The 18,960-nt window shown below is 51.1% G+C and overlaps 1 protein-coding gene across 3 annotated transcripts in view; it reads right to left on the bottom strand.

The window, feature by feature from the left end:
• Positions 1 to 5,928: 5,928 nt before the first annotated feature.
• The window catches only part of arhgef18b (rho/rac guanine nucleotide exchange factor (GEF) 18b), a 44,380-nt gene continuing 31,348 nt past the window's right edge, over positions 5,929 to 18,960 (bottom strand). For all 3 annotated transcript variants that reach the window (XM_007898784.2, XM_007898785.2, XM_007898786.2), the window contains 21 exons: positions 18,717 to 18,781; positions 18,463 to 18,505; positions 17,964 to 18,099; positions 17,599 to 17,714; positions 16,938 to 17,078; positions 16,198 to 16,439; positions 15,856 to 15,981; positions 15,275 to 15,392; positions 14,536 to 14,790; positions 13,761 to 13,837; positions 13,189 to 13,367; positions 12,430 to 12,521; positions 11,731 to 11,910; positions 11,055 to 11,195; positions 10,461 to 10,594; positions 9,776 to 9,823; positions 9,111 to 9,158; positions 8,028 to 8,492; positions 6,938 to 7,337; positions 6,476 to 6,637; positions 5,929 to 6,143 (listed from right to left, as the gene is read on the bottom strand). In XM_007898784.2, the coding sequence (XP_007896975.2) occupies positions 6,004 to 6,143; positions 6,476 to 6,637; positions 6,938 to 7,337; positions 8,028 to 8,492; positions 9,111 to 9,158; positions 9,776 to 9,823; positions 10,461 to 10,594; positions 11,055 to 11,195; positions 11,731 to 11,910; positions 12,430 to 12,521; positions 13,189 to 13,367; positions 13,761 to 13,837; positions 14,536 to 14,790; positions 15,275 to 15,392; positions 15,856 to 15,981; positions 16,198 to 16,439; positions 16,938 to 17,078; positions 17,599 to 17,714; positions 17,964 to 18,099; positions 18,463 to 18,505; positions 18,717 to 18,781 (3,308 nt within the window). In that variant the 3' untranslated portion in view covers positions 5,929 to 6,003. The remainder of the gene's footprint in view (positions 6,144 to 6,475; positions 6,638 to 6,937; positions 7,338 to 8,027; positions 8,493 to 9,110; positions 9,159 to 9,775; positions 9,824 to 10,460; positions 10,595 to 11,054; positions 11,196 to 11,730; positions 11,911 to 12,429; positions 12,522 to 13,188; positions 13,368 to 13,760; positions 13,838 to 14,535; positions 14,791 to 15,274; positions 15,393 to 15,855; positions 15,982 to 16,197; positions 16,440 to 16,937; positions 17,079 to 17,598; positions 17,715 to 17,963; positions 18,100 to 18,462; positions 18,506 to 18,716; positions 18,782 to 18,960) is intronic.

The raw sequence follows: 18,960 nt of genomic DNA, 5'->3' as shown, positions 1-18,960 counted from the left end.
CACATATTAAATAACCAACAAACAAGCATCAATGCTTATGACTTGTGCGTAGGTCATAGGATATAGGAGCAAGAGTAGGTCATTCAGCCCCTAGAGCCTGTTCTGCCACTCAATAAGATCATGGCTGATCTGTACATAAACCTCCAATTACCCACCCTTGCCCCATGTCCCTGACCTAACAAATATTTGTCCTCCTCAGTCTTGAAAATGTGAATGAATGTGGCATCCACAGCCTTTTTGGGGGAGAGAGTTCCAGATTTCCACTACCCCTATGGGTGAAAAACTGCCTCCTGATTTCACTCCTAAGTGATGGCTAAATGGGTTCAGGGTGGACTTCACACTCGCCTCTGCTTTGCGGGATCACCTGCACGTCAATCCCAATATCCCATTGTTGGAATGTGGAAGTTCAGTGGAGGGTGAGAAGACGGGGGGGAGAGGTGGATGATACGTGCACCAGCTGAACTCCCTCCAACAATGAAGCCATTCACTCAAAGGCACATGTTTTGGAAACTGCAGATGGAGATAATGAAGTGTTCCACCTCCCTCACTGGCTGACGTTACTTTACATAAACTACAGAGCAGCTTGCCTCTTCTTGTGAGAGGGACTGTGTTTCAGTGTAAACAAGGCGTCCTTATCAGTATATGTTCATGCGGGTACAGAGTGAAATGGCCCTGGGTTTCCCAGGCTAGAATGTGTCCAATTTCTTGTTCTGAGATTGGTATGATGTGTGGGTGTGATATAATCAATTACCCCCATGTTACAACAGAGGAAAGATGGAGCTTTACTCATGTCTCCCACCTGTTGCTGTAGCTGACCAGTAAGTGATGGTGGGACAGTGTAGAGGGAGCAATAACATTCCTCAAATTAATGAATGAGCAAATGGTTATAATAATAATCTTTGCATTTGATACAGCGCCTTATCAGTTCTTTGTGACGTCTCAGAGCGCTTCACAGGATACACTGCAAAGTGAATTGACTGTATATTTTGTGGGCAAAATATGTTAGGGCAATTGATGTGAAAATGCTGATAATCACAGCATTTGAATGATGAAGTATTTCCTTCTCTGTGGTTTGGAACAGAATCAAGACTTGAAAATGGGCATTGCACAGAAATGCTATCAGCTACTTCACAGAATAACTCTACTCTCTGTTGGGTCCCTGGGAATGAATGGTGCTTTGTGATAACCTAATCCATCTCATCGCTCGCTCCCACGATCTTGCTGCCCTTATCTGAGTGTCCATCACTGGAGCAGGGTAAAGGCGGAACTGGTTGATCTATGCATTTAGTGCATTCATTGTGTGACTGTTCGCCTGAAGTGACTAATGCCAATCATGTAGAGACAGCACAGTGTTGGTGGTTAGAATTACAAGAGTTTTACAGTAGATTTGGTCCGTCCCAGCACTCCGAAACACTACTCCATGTCAAGGGCAGTATTGAGTAATAATAATAATAATCCTTGCATTTGATATAGCGCCTTATCGAGACATCTCAAAGCACTTCACAGAATATACTGTAAAGTAAGTTGACTATATTTTGTGGGCAAAATGCAAGTTTGCAAGTTGTTACTGTGACTGTCTAGTGCAGGTTGTCTCAAAGAGCTATTCCTTTTAATTCCACGTTCCTTTTCTTTCCCACTTTCCTCCTCAATTATTTGCTGCAAATCCACATGGAGACAAATTGAATGATTTTGTGCTTAATAATGGATTGAAGCAAATTAACAGCCGGAGTCCTCAGCTGGTCAGGCAGCATCTATGGAGAAAGGAAAGCGAGTCAACGTTTCGGGTCCATGACCCTTCGTCAGAACTGGGGCACTTTGGGAGGGAGAGGCTTTTAAGGGCTAACAGAGAAGGGGATGGTGGGGAAAGTAGGGCAAGGAAGACAAAGGAGAAAATGGGGTAGAGGACAGGGGGTGATGAGGGAGGGGAATGATGATACTTCATCATTCAAATGCTGTGATTATCAGCATTTTCACATCAATTGCCCTAACGTATTTTGCCCACCTCTTCAACCCGTCATCTCCTTGTCTTCTACCCCATTTCCCCCTTTGTCTTCCTTGCCCGGTCTCCCCCACCTCTCTGTGAGCCCTTAAAAGCCTCTTCCCTCCCAACCATACCCCAGTTCTCACGAAGGGCCGTGGTCCCAAAACCTTTGGCTCACTTTCTCTTCCTCCACCGATGCTGCCTGACCTGCCGAGTGTTCCCAGCGACTTCTCTTTTTGTTTCAGATTTCCAGTATCCGCAGCATTTTGCACCAACCAGAATCTTACACTTTCCTTAAGTGTCGCTACTGACACCGGGTGGAGCTTTATGATCACTGCAGCCGATGCCCGGCAGCAAATACATTTCCCTCAAGTGTTCAGTGATGGGGTGGAGAGGGAGAAAGCTGGATGAGGTTGACGGTAGCCGCGGATGAAGAGGCAGTTTCTAATGGAGGGGTTGAGAGCAGGGAGGGAGGGATTTTGGGGGAGTGTTCGATGGTACAGTCCACCATTGGTGGCTGCGCTTTCAGCCACTACGCCCCCCCGAAACTCTGGAACACTCTTCCTCTCTGCCCCACCTCACCCCTTCCTTCGCCTTCTTCAGGTCACACCTGGACAGTCCTATTCGACCATACCTACGACCACCTCACCCCCGGCTCAGCGTCAGACGTTCTGGGACTCTACCCTGCGAGAGGGGCGTTGTGTAAATGCAAATTGTTGTTAATGTCAGGGTAGGGAACCCAAGGTTTGAAAAGCAAAGGGCACATTTAACAAGAGTACAAATCTCACTCACCAACCCACCCTATGAAACAGTCACTACAGTTTACAGTGCATCCGGTGAGGCGCTTTGAGACGTCCTCCTGACGTGAAAGACGCTGTATCAAGCGCAGATTATTATTTTAATAGTAATTCAGTCACGAGCGCGCACACACGCAGATACACACACACACACAGAGCTGGGTGTAAACAAAGGGTTCTTTTTATTGCTAGATGGGATTATGGCTGAGGCAGCTCATTTACTGACATGGAACTTAATTACCCTCGTCATAATCCATCATAAAAACAAAATGATTTCGATGTGCTAAAAATCTCCTTTACAGTTAAGAAACAGCTCATCCGAGGAGTCACAAAAATCAAACAAAAATATCGAGAATACCATTTTGTTTTCCCCCCCCACCCCTTAAAACTTTACAACGTACAAACTAGAAGAAATTATGTTATTGGCAACAAGAGGAAAGTTCAGAACTATTTACATCCTTTACATACGAGACCGTGTGTAGTCCACCTCTCCCACCCACTCCCCACAAAAAATGGTAGGCAGTGGAGGTGAAGAAGACATTTGGGGCCCCAAGTCTTATTACGTAGGAGAAGGAGGAGGTACCCAGAGGGTTTATTGCATTCAGTGAGGGGAAGGGACATTGACCTGAGGAGGTAAGCTCCACATGCTGAAGAAAACCACAACACACCACCAGGATCAGGGAGTATGGTGGGTGGATGGGAGGAGGGAGGAATAACAAGGGAATAATGGCTGAGTCTGGAATGATTATGATCTGATCATATCTATATAAATTGTTATCAACCCTGTCTGTTTCTGCTTTCCCCCCATGCCCACCTGCCCGCAACCACGCTCAAACTTCTTCCTCAGATTCAGCCTGGCCAACTTTTTGTTTGGACTCAAATCCCGAAGGAAAGAGAATACATCGGCCGAAGGGGAAAAAGGACAATGAACGTGCCAGAGACTGACTGGTCTGTGAGGAATGTTCCCCATACTGGTCCATTACATTCACAGTGCATTAAAGAAAGTGCTCTCCAAACACACACACAGACAGATAGACAGTCAGACACAGTGACAGACAGACAGACACAAACACTCCAGCACAACTGTTGGAAGACGGAAAGAAGCCAGCCACAAAAGCTTTGCTCAAAGTGCAAATTGGGGTGAAACTGCCACCCTCCCCCACCCAAATAAAGCCCAAGTCAGGGCCTCCCCCCACCCAATCCCTCTCCAGACACCCCCACAATCACACTTCCCTTTATTCACTGCTATTCTGGGAGGGGGGGGGGGGGTGGGGGGAGTTGGAGGAAAGAAAAACATTTTATTTTTGCCCCTCCCTACAATCCACCTGCCAAGTTTCAACCAAGACCCTTTGCCTCTCACCACCCCCACCAAAGATTGCGTTGCGTAGACTTTGTAACAGTTTAAAGCCATGTCTCCCCCCTCCACAACACACACATGCACACAGAGCTCCTCAGATCCCATTAGACAGGTAATGTTTATTGATTACCTGGGAGAAGCAATCAGGGCTACACAGTGAGCCAGAGATTTCCACTAGAACTATAACCCTCCCCAGGTAGGAAGCTACAGAGTACAGGACAATGATACAACACTTAGTTTGGCTCGGAGTGGGTTAAATATTGGAGCTGTACAGAGAACGAGAGGGGCAGAAAGAAGGGAACAGAGGCTGGAGGAATGTCTTTCATATAGGATTATATACATATAGGATTGCCTCGGTGAGACGCCAGTCTGTGCAGCCAGAGAGAGATATAGACAGACATAGAAAGGACACAGAGACATACAGACCCATACACAACTAACACAGAGAGAGAGAGAGAGCACAGATAATGGATTCTCTACTTGAATCCCACAGATCAGAAAAATCATTAACTTTTCCTACAAAAGGACTCGCACGGAAAAGGGCTGAAGATGAACTGACATCACTTCTCTCGGACACAGTAGGAAGCCCTGAAACAAGACACCAACAGGGCAAGTAAAACGTTTACAGTGGAAGTCTCACTTTTCAGGTCACCCCACTAACTGTGGTCAACTTGGGAACATGGTCAGTTTATTATTGTTATTATTTTTTTGCAGTCATTTGCTTTTCAACATTATATTATTATTGCATTTTACAGTAACACAAAAACTCACTGGTGAGGTCAGACCACTGATGTGATCAAAATGCCTGTTGGTTTGCTGAGCTGATTGGTTAGTTTTCACTGTGGTTTTTCAGAACTCTTTCTCTCTCTCCGAACCCACAGCAATTTTACCCACTAATTGTGCCCTCACCGTGTGCACTACAGCACCATGACCTTCCCACCGCTATCCCCGAGTTCGGCCTTGCGATCGATCATCGCAAGCCATTTTGTAACATTAAGAGGAAAATCCGGGGCACTTTGGGTACAAATTTGAAAACTCCGCCACTCAAACACTGTTAAATATGTCATCCGGAAGGTAGGTCCCTTTCCCACACTGAGGGGGAGGGGGAAAAATCTCAAGACAGAATGCATTCCTTGGGATAATTATCACAAGAAATGTGTGGTCAGACAGCAGATTTCACCACTGAAAAATCATTCTGACAGGAATCCTTTCTGGGATTCCGGGAATGCAAAGGGACACTAACATACCTTAGGCTTTTCATCTCTCCCGGACTCTCACCCCCACCCCCAAAATACAGTATCAATGTCAAAAATAGAAATTCCAGCAAGGAATATGATTGGGACGTGGGTGGGGGTGAAAGAAAAAAAAATTAATAGAGGTTTCCTTCCCCTCGTACATTTCTTGACGTTCAAGACAACATCCCTGTGTGTGTGTGAGAGAGAATAAAGGACCCCTTCCCCAGATAATTACAACAGGTAGTGTGTACCTTTCCACACCCAGGTACGGGAGTGGAACTAAACACAAATCCCTTTCCTTTCACCGTGACTGAGAGCAGAGCCGGTGGTTTAAGCGGACATTCCGGATCCGAATCCGGGTCCGTGCAGGTGCAACCCGAGTTTACAACAAAAAGAAACACAAAGTTCTCCAGTGACGTTGGGTGCGGATTTCCCAAATTTCAAGTCCCTCCTGCACTCTCAAAGCCCCCTCCCTCTGCCATTAACTGTCAGATGGTCTCTTTTGTTAGACATAGCTCAGTGACTCTCTCCACCTTCTCCCTCCCTCGTGTTTGTTACGAGTATGTGTGTGTGTACGCGAGTCAGAGAGAGAGAAAGAGAAACAGAGAGATCGGCTCTTGATGGTCGCACTGCTCAGAAGAATATGACCTCGGAGTTGGGGTCGTCATGTGCGCTAGTCGGAGGCTGTGTCTGTGTGGAGCCCGTGCCCTGAGGCAGCATGGTTGGTCCTGGCTGCTGAGGCTCCTGCAGGCTGTCCGAAGGGAGAGGGGATTCTGCAAGAGAAAATGGATAGTTTGGTTAGTGCCCACCCTGTCATAGCAACATACACACACACACGCACGCACAAACAACAGGAGGCTATTTGCCCACTGACCTGTGCGGTGGTTGCTGCCACACTGGAATGCTCCACTCTAATTCCAATTTCCTTTGATATCTTGATACACATTTGGCTTCCTTCGATTGTAGTATTCTATCTCTCAGTAAAAAAATATCTTCTTCTTCCCCCCTCTCTTCCCCTCAAATATTTGTGTCTGGCAATTTATGTCTTGTTACTGCTCCCTCATTCCCTCCCTCACTCTGCCACTCACTCACTCTTTCTCGTTACCTTGATGGACGGGGAGGCTTTGGCTGCTGGGGATGAGCGGGCTGGATGACCTCCTGGCTCTCAGACCTCCCTCGTCCTTAGTGAACAGTTTGGAGGAGTGGCTGGTCCTCGCCTCACCCGAGCCTGCCCGGTACACACCCGTTTCTTTCATTCGGAAACTCTCTTCAAGAATGGAACAGAAAGAGAGAGACACAATGAGTGAGAGAGTCGAGTGAGTGGATTGAGAAAGAAGAGAGCAAGACAGAGAGAAAGAAGAAGAAAAAAAAGGCAGAGAAAATGTACACGAGAGATGAAGACCAAGCGAGACTGTACGTATGCGCTTTGTGTGTGTGTGTGTGTGTGCGCGAGTGGGTGACTGAGTGAATGTGTGAGTGGGTGAGAGAGTGAGTGGGTAGATGAGAGAATGAATGAGTGGGTGGGTGAGAGTGGGTGAGTGTGTGACAGTGACAGTGGCTGGGGCACCTGAGGCGGGCATGATGGAGACGGTGGGCAGCGTGGAGGTCGGCCGCTCCTTGCCCCGGCCGCTCTTGTCCTTGCCGCTCTTCATGGTGGCCAGCTTGGTGGGGATCTGTTGCTGGACGCCGCTCTGCTTGAGGATCTGGTTTGTGGTGCTGATCAGGTGGATGGGAACCTCTGTCTTCAGGGCCAGGGAGGAGCGGCCCTCTCCGGTGCGCACAAACTGGGAGCACGTGCTGTTCTCCCGCCGCAGCTGGGAGTCGGGGGGGTATTCGGGGGTCTCGAACCCAGCGCCGGGCAGACCCTGGTATTTCAGGCCGGGCTGGGCCGGGGGCTCACTGACCACTGGCATCGATGCCTCCATCCGGTCACTGTCCAGACTCTGGGAGTGAGTGAGGCCCGGTAGCTGAGGATCAACGAGAGAGAGAGAAAAAAGGTCAGAACAAGTGGAGAGGGCGGGAGGAGTGGAAGACAGGAGCGTACAGGAGACACAGAGAGAGAGAGGGGGAGGAGGAGAGAAGAGAGGTAATAATAATAATAATCCTTGCATTCGATATAGCGCTTTTCACGTCGGGAGGACGTCCCAAAGCGCTTCACAGAACACACTGTAAAGTGAATTGACTGTATATTTGTGGGCGAACGCGGCAGCCAATTGCGCACAGCAATGTCCCACAAACAGTCGTGGATTGAAAATGACCAATTTATTATTGTTTGTGGTTTTGGAGAGATTATTATTAGGCTCTGTGTGGAGTAAGGAACTTGCCCAAGGTTTCGCCCTCTGCCTGGGATTGAACTCAGGTCCCTCACTTGCAAAGCGAGTGCTATAACCACTGAACTGCAGGACTCCTGTACAAGAGGTAATGCTACAGGAGGTAATGAGAGAGAGAAAGAGAAATTGTAGCTGTGCTAAAGAGAACACAGACTGCAATAACCGGGACAGTGCGGGTCAATGTCGGGCCTCACGAGGAGGCATCCAGGCCCTAGATCTAATGCTTAGATTCGACCACTCTGCTCCAACAGAACAGCGGAACAGGTTTGAGGGGCTGAATGACCTACTCCTGTTCCTACGTGCCCACACCCGCCCGCCTCCACTCACCTGGCCAGGGTCGGAGGTCGACCCCAGGGAGCTCTGCTTCAGAAGTTTACGCTGCAGCTGGTCCAGCCTCTCCCGCTCCCTGTCCACGGCGCGCTGCGATTCCAGCAGCCTCTCCAGGTCCTGCTGGTAATCCATCCGCTGCCTATCCAGCTCCTGCCTGTCCTGCCCCAGCCGCTCCTTCTGCTGCTGGATGCTCTCCTCGCGTTCCTGCAGTCGGGCTTCCTGCGCGGAGAAGTCTCGGAGCTGCCTCTCGCGATCCCGCTCCCACCTGGCCTGCTCTTGCCGCACCTGGCTCTGGAGCTTGTGGATGCCGGCCAGCTCCTCCCGCTGCTTCTCGAAGCTCCTCTGCTTCTCCTGCTCCAGCAGCAGGTTCCCGCGGGAGCTCTGTAGGCGGTACTGCTTCTCCCGCTCCGTGTGAGCGCTCCGCTGCACCTCAATGTAGCTGTCCTGCTGGGCGACCAGCGTCTGGGGGAAGCGAGCGGAAACTGACTGCAACGTCCGGGGGAAATCACACCTCTTCCCGTTTACCCCTTCCACCACACCAATCCCCTCCCCATCCTATCACGTTTGGCCCACAAAATAGTGTCACTACACTCTACAGTGTATCCTGTGAAGCGCTTTGAGACGTCTCGAAGGCGTGATAAAGCGCTGTGTCAAATGCTGGATTATTATTATTATCATTCGGCAACGAGTGCAGTTGGGGGTATTTAATGAAAGAAGCGTTCTGGCACGCTACCCTACTCGAGGGGTGCTATATAAGCTTTTTTTCTTGGGGGGGTTGTGGTGGGGGGCAGTGTGGTATGACAGGCAGAAACCTGTCACCATGCTTAAGATTTTAATGTTAATCCAAGTTGTTGTTGATAGGGACATCCCACAACCCCCACTCCTCTCCAATTCTGTCCCGATTCCCACCCCCCCCACAACCCAGGCCTGCCCCCCTCCCACCCAGTTCGAGAGGCAGACTGCAGCTGGGCTTGGGGCTGGAGCGCGGTTACTGAGCTGCGGACAGACAGGAAACGGCAACAACAACTTGCATTGATATAAGTGCCATTCACACCGGCCAGTGCCCAGCAACGTGCTTACCCAGAGGCTGTACAGTAGGTGGGTCAGGGTCTGAACACTCTGTACCAGCTGTGGACACAAAAGCAGGAACATCAGACATGTTATTAAATAAAAGGGGTTGAGAATACAACACTGGCCAAACAGTCACTCCGCTAGTCCGCGACTGTGGGCAGAGATTTGCTTTCAGCCCGAGCGCAGAGACCAGACAAATCGTCTCTGTACTGGATAAAGTCTCATGGGAATCCTTTAACGTCCACCTGAACAGGCACAGACGGACTGGACTCTTCAGTTGAACGGCTCATCCAAAGCACATTCTTCTGAGAATGCAACAGGGTACTTCCCCCAACATCGGGCTCCAGCCTCAGTCTAGACAACTAGGTCAAAGTGTCTGGCCTTGAACCCACAACCGTCTGGCCCAAATGCGAGAGTGCTACCAGCCGAGATGAACGACCAGTACTTTTGCTGCGGTTTTCGGGGCAAATTTGGAACCACAAGGAACACTGAGCAAATTCAAGAGAGAAACGCTCTATCTAACTTAACCGAAGGATCTCGCTTATATCCACTTTACAGAAAAGCACATCTGTGTTGTATTCCAGGACTTTGTGCAACTTTTCAGAGTAAAACAGTGAACGGGGGGGGGGGGGAGGGTTTGAAAAAAAAAATCATTCGACACGAACGTTACATACCTCGGTGTCTGGCAGTAAACTGCTGCTGTAACCCCAGCTCAGCTCCCCCTGAAACATCAAGCATAACCCCTCAGACACCCACACATCCCTATTATACACAATAGCAGTGTTTCAACCCACCCCCACCCCACCAACCCCGATCACGCTTCGGAAATCACTTTGTTCTTAATTCTTAAAAGTTACCGCCTTTCCCTCTTTTCGATTTCATGATCCTCTCGCTGGTCTAGAAACCCCATCACAGCTTGGCCCATCCCTCCCTCCCTCTCATTCCACTACCCGCTGCCTCCACTCGGCTGGCTCTGGCTTTCTTCTTGTCTCTCGTTCACTCTGCCATCTGTGCCCGGGCTTTCAGCCACTGCGGGCCGAACCTTTGGCATTCTCTCCCCCCATCCCTCCACTTTGCCCCCTCCTTCCTCTCTTTTAGATCACGTCAGAAGACTTTACTCTTCGACCGTGTTTATGATTACCTCCTCCCTCCCCTGGCGTCAGGCTCCTGCGCTGTTAGGCGCTCCGAGATGCTGCCTAGTGTGACGGGTGCTATATAAACGCAAGCTGTTTTTTCCCTCTTCCTCCCCCCCCAACCTCTCCCAGTTATTTATAGAGCGACTTTCTTGGGGGGGTAGCTTCTCGGAGCTTTACGAAATGTAGAAGCTACACGACAGCGACTCGCTGACATGAGGATTACCGTACGCCCCGTCTCGCTCTCGCTCCAGGCCTCCTTTAGCTGTGGCTCGGAGCTGGCCCGGGAACCAGGCTTCTCTCTCAGCTTCAGCTCCCCGCCTGACAGTGGAATGTTTGTCTTCTTCTTTATGGAGCCATCTGGTGCGGGGAGGAGAAAAACAAATACACAAACACACACAATAAAACACAACAGGTGTCAAACTAATTATGAACCCAAGGCCGGGAATTCCTCATGATGTTTCTTAGCTTTAGGATAATCGTCTTTAAAACTGAAGGTCTTTTGAGAATTTATTTGGAAGCTTCCCCTACCCCACCCACCACCCCTTCCCCACCGCCAAACAGCACTGCAGGATCTTTAACATCCTGACCTGAATCACTGAACACGAAGCTCACACCAAAATCTATCAACCAGGTGGTCAGCACGTGTGAGTGGGAGCGTGAGCGTGCAGTAAGTGTGAGCCTGAGTGTGAGCGGGCGATGAGTACAAGTGTTAAGGTGCAATGAGCGCGAGTGTACTCTTGAGTGCAAGCCGGAGTGCGAGTGGGCAGTGAGTGCAAGTGTGAGCTGAGCGATGGTGGTCGAACGCAACGCCGCTCACTTTTCTTGGGGTTCGCTGAGCTGCTGTCGTAGCCCCCGAAGGTCTCAGCCCGGCGAGGGAGCCCCGTGGAGCACCCGCTGTCCTCCGCTCTCCAGCTCACCCCCTCCGGCAGAGATGCCACCAGAGTCTGCAAGGTTTCAACTGGAGAAAGGAGTAATCGGTCAGTCAGTCAGTGAGCATCAAGAGCGCAGTCAAAGAGGAAGGTGTTCAGTTGTGATCTAAAAGAGGGGAAGGAGGGGGCCAGGCGGAGGGATTGAGGGAGAGATTTCCAGAGCTTCGGGGCATAGTGGCTGAAAGCACGGCCGCCGATGTTGGGAGCGGAGGGGACGAGCAGGAGGACGGAGCCAGCCGAGCGGGTAGTGGTGTGGGGATATTTCAACCTCTCATTGGATGGACTGAGACCTCCCCCAGCCCCAGTAGCGTCCTGCACTGCAGTGCCAGCCTGGACTGTGAGCTCAGTGTCCCAACGTGGGGCTTGAACCCACACAACTTGGCTACTCAAGAGCCGAGCGAATTACTCACTGAGCCACAGGCTGACAGTAGTGTTAGCATTCAACTCGGGAAGTAATTTACCAGGAGAGAGACGCTCTGTGACAGTAGCAGCAGCAGTTTAGGAAACAATCAATCGCAACCGTTAATGAATTCACGGCCAGCTGCAGTCGTAGCTGTGACTCACTCTCTTTGACAGCGGCGCTCAGGATGGGTTCTCCCTGCTGACATTCCAAAGCGTCCGCCCGGAGCAGCAACCGAGACCGTCCCAGATCCTGGTACCCGTTCAGCTCGGCCATTTCACTGTAAATCTCCAGCTTCTCGTTCAGGCTGGTCTTGATCTGCTCATCCTTTGCATTCAGGCGCTCTGCGAGAGAGAGGGAGAGAGAGAGAGGAGGAAGGATTCAGAGGATGTTAAGCAGGTGCTCTCTCTCTCTCCCAAAGGTGTTGACTGAGTTGGGGAACCACCGGAAGCCTCAGTACTTTAGCCGAGTGGCTGTTTGTCATAGGTCAGCGCAAACAGACAGCCAGCCAGACAGGTATTAAGACTGTGAGGACAATGTTTAATATTCCTCTCCTCACCCGACATCAATCCCCTCCCCACCACACTCTCACACACACACACACACACACACACACAAACACAAAACCCCTGCTCCCAAACAAACAAACAAACTGTCCGACTCAACAACCTTCCTTACACAGGAATCGGTGGTAGGACAACCAGTATGTCTGTGTGTGTGTGTTTGGGGGGGGGGGAAAATAGTCCACTTCAGTTCCAAGTCAGACAAGGTTAATGACTCAGCTAAAAAGAATGATGATCTGGGAGTGAATGAATCGCTGTTTAATACAGAGTGCTGTACTGTGAGGGACCCTCCTCTCTCACCTTGAAACTCTTTTGATTTGGCTGCTCGAAACTCAGTCTGCCGTCTCTCCTCCTCCGGCTCACTGAGAGCGGCCACCTCCTCTAAGGGGTATCTGGGTGGATAGAGGGAGAATGAAGAGGAAGATAAGCAACTGCTGTCAAAATCCATCAGAGGATGGAGTGGGCCAGTCAATCACACTCATCCAGTCACATGCTAACCAGTCAAAGGCACAGCAACTGACCAGGTCTCACCGCCTTTGCGCAAAGCGTCTCGAAGTGCTTTACAAGTAACCGCTGTTAAGTGCAGTGATTTTATTTTATAGAGTGCTCCCGACCAAGCCAAACTGAGAGCTGAACTCACTTGTGAGAGTTTAGTAAGATCGACTTCAGACATCCTCTCTCTCACTCGTTCTCAAATCCCTTCGTGCCCTCACACCTCTCCGCCTACCCGCTTTCCTTACCCACCACTACCCCACCAGCTGTCTCCTATTCGGCCCTCGCCCCCTCCGCTCCACCATCGGCGGCCGTGCCTTTAGTCACTACGCCCCAAAGCTCTGGAACTCTCTCCCTCAACCCCTCCGCCTTGCCCCCTCCCTCCCCGCTTTCAAATCCCGACTAAAAGACCTTCCTTTGTGATCTTGCTTACAGTTCACCTCCCTCTCCCCGGTTTAGCTTCAGATTCCGCCACTGTCAAGTGCTCAGGGCGCTACCTCCACATGAAGCGTGCAAGTTGTTGTTATTGCTTAATTTATGGTGCCCAGGGGTTGGGCTAGGCATTACCTGTCTACTGCTTCCCGGATAATGGCCATCCAGGTATTCCGCTCCTCCTTGGAGTTTGTGTGGATTTCGTACATCTCAGGCCCCTCGTCGGAAGCGCTGATCAGAAACATTCCCTTCTCCTCGTTGGCTACTTTCCGGACGATCAACTTGTACAGCGAGATTCCCGCCGGCTTCTGGTCCTGAAACAGCAACAACAACAGCAGCATTTGATACAGTTTCGCCCACAAAATACAGTCAATTCACTTTACAGTGTATCCTGTGAAGCGCTTAGAGACCTTTCGAAGACGTGATAAGGCGCTATATCAAACACAGGGATTATTATTATCTTTTATTATCAAGAGGACACCTGCAGTTGATACAGCGCCTTATCACATCTTCGAGGCGTCTCAAAGCACTTCACAGAATATACCATAAAGTGAATTGACTGTATATGAGTGCCAGCCTAGACTATACGAGCTCAAAATCCCGATGTGGGGCTTGAACCCATAATCTTCTGACTCAAAGAGGAGATAGGGCTACCACCAAGAAGTGTCGCCACCTAGTGGTTAAACAGTAGATGGCTCCGCACTCACCACTGTAGCGAAGGAGTATTTCTGGTCCTTTTCTTGAAGTAAGACAATGACATCTGATAGAACGAGAGCCAGGATATCTGAGGAATTGATAGGAAATAAGAGGTTAAATAAAACGCCAGCCCTCAGGAACCCTCCGCTTCTTTTCATTTCTCTATTTCCTCAGCGCTATGTTTAACTCGATCGATGACAAGCTGTGCGGTTTTAGCCGGCTACAGACTCCAGCAGTTACCCCCAACGCACACTCTGGGGTCCCTACCCAAGCTCTCGCCAACCTGCGCCTGCCTGAAACTTTCCAGAATTAGGTAAGCAGGAATGCGTCCTTCCAGGGAGGGGGAGAGAGAGAGAGAGAGAGAGAGAAAACGTGCCTATTCTAATCCACATTCCACCTCTGGAATTTCCGTGTATAATAATAATCCTTGCATTTGATACAGCACCTTATCACGTCTTCGAGATGTCTCAAAGCGCTTCATGGAATACACTGTAAAGTGTCGTGAATGGAATATTTTGTGGGCGAAACCCTGCACCCAATTGCACGCAAAAAAGTGTCCCACAAACAGTCGTGGGTTGAAGTGACTAAATTATTATTATTATTTAGAGAGATTATTACCCCCGGAACAGTGTTTCACCAATCGACTAACAACCAGGTTCCTATTTACTGCTGGGTAAATAGAGACGTGCGGAGTAAGGAAACCTGCCCAATGTTTCGCAGACCCAGGTCCTCTCGCTTGAACTACAGGACTTCATGTGCAGACGCTATTGTATCAGGACCGTTTACCTTTGAGGCGCCCGGAGGCTGCTTTCCAGCACACGACGCCCTCGTGCAGGAGGCGGAGTTTGCCTCGCAACATGTCGTGACGCCGGAATATGGTGCCGTTCTTCAGTTTGGTGACGGACTTGATCTCCATCCTCCTCACGATCTCCTTCAGCCGCTGGCTCTTCTCGTACTCGTTCACCATCGTGTCCACGCAGGCCAGAGTCTCCTTTATCCTGCATAGCGCCAGCGTCAGCTCCGTGTGCTCCTCCGAGCCAGCTGTCCAGAGAGAGAGAGAGAAAAGAGAGGGAGTGAGACAGTGGGAGAGAGGAGAGAGAGTATGACATAGGGAGGAGGAGGGAGAGAAAGAGTGAGAGGGAGACAGAGGGGCAAAGAGAGAGAGAAAAAAAGACAGAGTGAGTGAGTGTGAGATAGAGGGGGAAAGAGTGAGAGAGGGAGGTTGGGGGAGAGGAGAGAGAGTGTGACACAGGAGAAAGAGAGGCAGACAGAGGGAGCGTGGGGTGGTGGGGGGGGTGTGTGGAGAGAGGAGAGGGAGGGGAAAAGAGAGTGAGAAAGAGGGGAGGTGGAAAAGAGAGCTTGCACCCGCAATCTTCTGATGCAGAGACAAGAGAGAGCAACAGACTGAGCCTGGCTGACAACAATATCGGGTTAGAGCAACCTCTTTAAGTGGGGCACGGTTGTGTGTGTTGGTGATGGCTGGGGTGTGCCAGGGGAGAGGGGGGTGGGGGAAGGGGAGAGGTACCTGTCGTGTTCAGGATGATACGCTCCACCAGGACGGGGTATTTGGTGATGCGCTGGGTGACCAGCAGCACACATTCCTGTACCCCCAGCCTCCGCACCACCGGGCAGTTACTCAGCTTCTGCAAACAGAAGTAACAACACGTTAGGATTAGTTCAGGGCCTTTCACGTCAGGATGACGACACCAGGACGGGAAAATAAGAACAACGGCACAGCACCTGCCCGGTTCAAAACATCTCCAATTCACAGCGAATTGCTGCAAGGTATGTCTATTTGTATTTATAGGCAAACAAGGCAACCAGTCCTTGAACCGGACAAGCGATTTATCCCTGGGATAGGGGGAAACTATTGACCAGGGCACCAGGGAAAAACTCCCTTCTCTTGTCCTACAGCGTAGCGGGATCTTTTAACAGACAGATAGCAACCAGAGTTGCCTGAAAGGGGATGGAGGGAGCCCTCAGCAGGTTAGGAATGTTATGCTGGAGTTCATCCTCTTCCTCCACACCCCAGGGTAACCTCAGTTATTCAGCCACAGTCGGCGTGTCTTCCCCCTTATTAGCCCTCCTCTCTCCACCATCACGTGCCTTTATGAGGGACTGGAANTTTTTGTTGCTCTGGAACTGCTCTTTGTAGTAGTTGGTGGCCTCGTTGTGGCGGCTGCAGAAGGTTCCATACTTGTCCCTCATTCTCTCGCCGCGCTCCCCTGAAAACTGAGAGCACACCAGCTATCAGCACAATGACCCTCGCGATCAATAAGGGTTGTCGTGCTGATTGCTGCACACGTACACAGGCACGCACATCCACATGGACCCACAGACCCACACGCAGACACACACGCAGACACACACACGGACACGCAGACACACACACGGACACGCAGACGGACACACCCAACCCAGACACAGACAGACATGACCTCTTCGTACCTGCTGCACCAGAAGGTCACCAATCCTGTGGATCAGGTAATTCCGGTCGCTCCCGTCTTCCAAGGAATCCCTGCGGCGCTCCCTGAGCTGGGAGAAGAACTCACTGTGGATTTTCAGGAGGTCGTCCAGACACGGGAAGATCCTGTCCACGTCCACCTGCAGCTCCTCCCGCAGCCCACGGCTGTACACCCCCACCATGATCTTCAGTGTCCTGATGTGGTGCATCTCCGTCTGCATCAGTTCTGCAATAACACAGAGACTCGGGCTCACAACCACAGACACCTCAACAGTCCCGCACACTGGGAACCAGTGTGGATATAATATTAAATTAATAATAATAATCTTTTTGATATAGCGCCTCATCACGTCTTCGAGACGTCCCAAAGCACTTCATAGGAATATACTATAAAGTGGTGACTGTATAATTTGCGGGTGAATACAGCAGCAAATAACCCACAACCAGTCATAATTGAGTGGTTTTTTTTTGGGGGGATGGGGGAGGAAGGGATTATTACCCCCGGAAAGAGATCCGCCATTCGACTAACAACTGGGTTCCTACTTACTGCTGGGTAAACAGAGGGGGTGTGTGTGGAGTAATGAAACTTGCCTAAGGTTTTGCAAACATGGAAGCGGTGTACATAGAAAGGTCATCAAGCAAACTGGTTGCAGCGTGAAGCAAAAAATGGTCAACTCCTGCGGGAGCCCCATCGTCAAGCCCACGAGGGAAGGATATTCCTTACCGTAAATAACGTCCTGCCGTTTGGTGGTTTCTTTGCTCTGGGTCTTGGCGTAGGCCGACTCCACAGCTAAGCTCCAGGACTCTGCCTCCATGTCCTGCCCGTCTGCCTCCAGCTCCCTCTTCAAAGGGGCAAACACCATGTCTGATCACAAGGCAGGGAGAGAAACAGCGTCAGTTTCAATTATTTCTCTTCTCCTCCCCTCTGCCCCCTCCCCAAGCACTGACCGAGCAGGTCAGGCTTTCACCCTATCTCCACGCCAATTTTTCCACCCTCGCGCCCCAATTTTGTCACAACAAAAATGACATTTGTATCGCACCTTTCTCGTCAGGAGGACGTCCCAAGGCGCTGAACAGTCAGGGATCTGCACCCGAGCCAGTGGTTGGGATCGGGGGGGGTGGAAGGCGGGGAGGGTAGGGGTAGGAGGGTGACAGAAGCCACGGTCGAAGAGGAGGGTATTGAGATGGATCTTGAAGGAGGCAAGGGAGGAGGCGAGGTGGAGGGAATGTGCGATGGAGTTCCAGAGGGTGGGCGGGGGGGGGCAGAGAGGCTGAAGGCCCGACCGCCAATGGTGGGTTCGACAACGGTTCGATTCTTAAACCCACGGCAGTAGTTTCGGCTGAGTTACTAGTTCAGGCCTTAAGAGTTCTCGGCAGCAACTCACCTTCCACGACGAGAGACTCCACAGATGGTTCCCGGGCTCCCAATGAGTCCTCGGGCCAGGGTTTGCTCCTCGGGACCCCATTCTCCACCTCCTGCTCCATCTCGGCCAGTGTCAGTCTGTGTCAGGGAACACACCGTGGATTAGCGAAGGGCGGAAAAGAGGGTCAGGAATGTTGAGGAGGGGTTAGAATACGGGTTGGGGGCGGAGGTGGGGGAGAAGGAGCAAAGGGTTCTGTGGACGAGAACGTGCGCAGGAACGCTGGGGTAGGAGGGTGACCGAAGGCACGGTCGAAGAGGAGGATCTTGAAACAGGCTCGAGGGGCTGAATGGCCCACCCCTGTTGCTACGTAGACTGTGAGCTCGTACCCGGAGACGCTGCTAGTGCTGCTCAGGGCTGGTTGGGAAGCTCCTCCGGGCAGGATTGTCATTCCGAGGCTCCGTACGGCTCCTGTGTTGCCGTCCGAGGACGGGTGGGCACTCCTCTGTGACTCCCTCAGAAAGGCTGGGATAGAGGGCACAGGATTAGCAGCTACTCTCTGCCTCACAGGTCTCTCTCTCCGCACGCACAGTATGTGTGTGTATGTGTAATAATAATCCTTACATTTGATATAGCGACTTATCACGTCTTCGAGACGTCTCAAAGCGCTTCACAGCGTGCGAGTGTTGTGTGCGCGAGTGCTTTGTGTGAGTCTCCACTCCCGGAGTCCGCATTTTCTCTTCCCCCACCCAAACCCAGGGATCTGTGGCCGCTATCTTTCCCCCCCCACCCCCTTCCCCTCCACCCTGGAGTCCACACGACACTAATAGGAAATCCTGCAACCCTTGCGATGATTCAACGCGCTGGAGGCAATGGAGCTGTGCTTACCGCTGGGGGGCCGCTGAGAGCTCGGGGAAGTCACTGGGTGCTTCTGTGGCAAAATGAGCAATAAACCGTTACACATTAACAGCAGCAGATTTGATCCTGAACACATAGGCTCGCGCGCACGCATACGGGCACACACACAGGCGCGCGCACGCGCACAGACAACAACAGCGTCTTTCACATCAGGAGGATGTCCCCCACAGGCACACAGACGGACAGACACAGGCAGACAGACACAGACAGACAGATGCACTAACCTTGTTCCTGCCAGGGCATTCAGTGAGCAGAGTCCTGCAATTTTTATGCACATTGACTGCACAATCTGCAAAGATACACCACACAGCCTTTTAGTGCAACCCGTCCTTCTCAACAAGATCCGCCCCAAACAGAATGGGCGTGAGGGGGAGGGGGAGGTGGAGGGGGGGGGAAGAGACGGGAGGAGCAAAGGCAATGGGGTCAGATGGTCTTTCCAAACGCAGATCAGAGGTCAAAACGACACAA

Source organism: Callorhinchus milii, unplaced genomic scaffold (assembly GCF_018977255.1).
Source record: "Callorhinchus milii isolate IMCB2004 unplaced genomic scaffold, IMCB_Cmil_1.0 Scaffold21, whole genome shotgun sequence".
Classification (NCBI taxonomy): domain Eukaryota; kingdom Metazoa; phylum Chordata; class Chondrichthyes; order Chimaeriformes; family Callorhinchidae; genus Callorhinchus; species Callorhinchus milii.
Note: the sequence above shows the minus strand (reverse complement) of the source record. Positions and strands in the feature narration are given on the sequence as shown.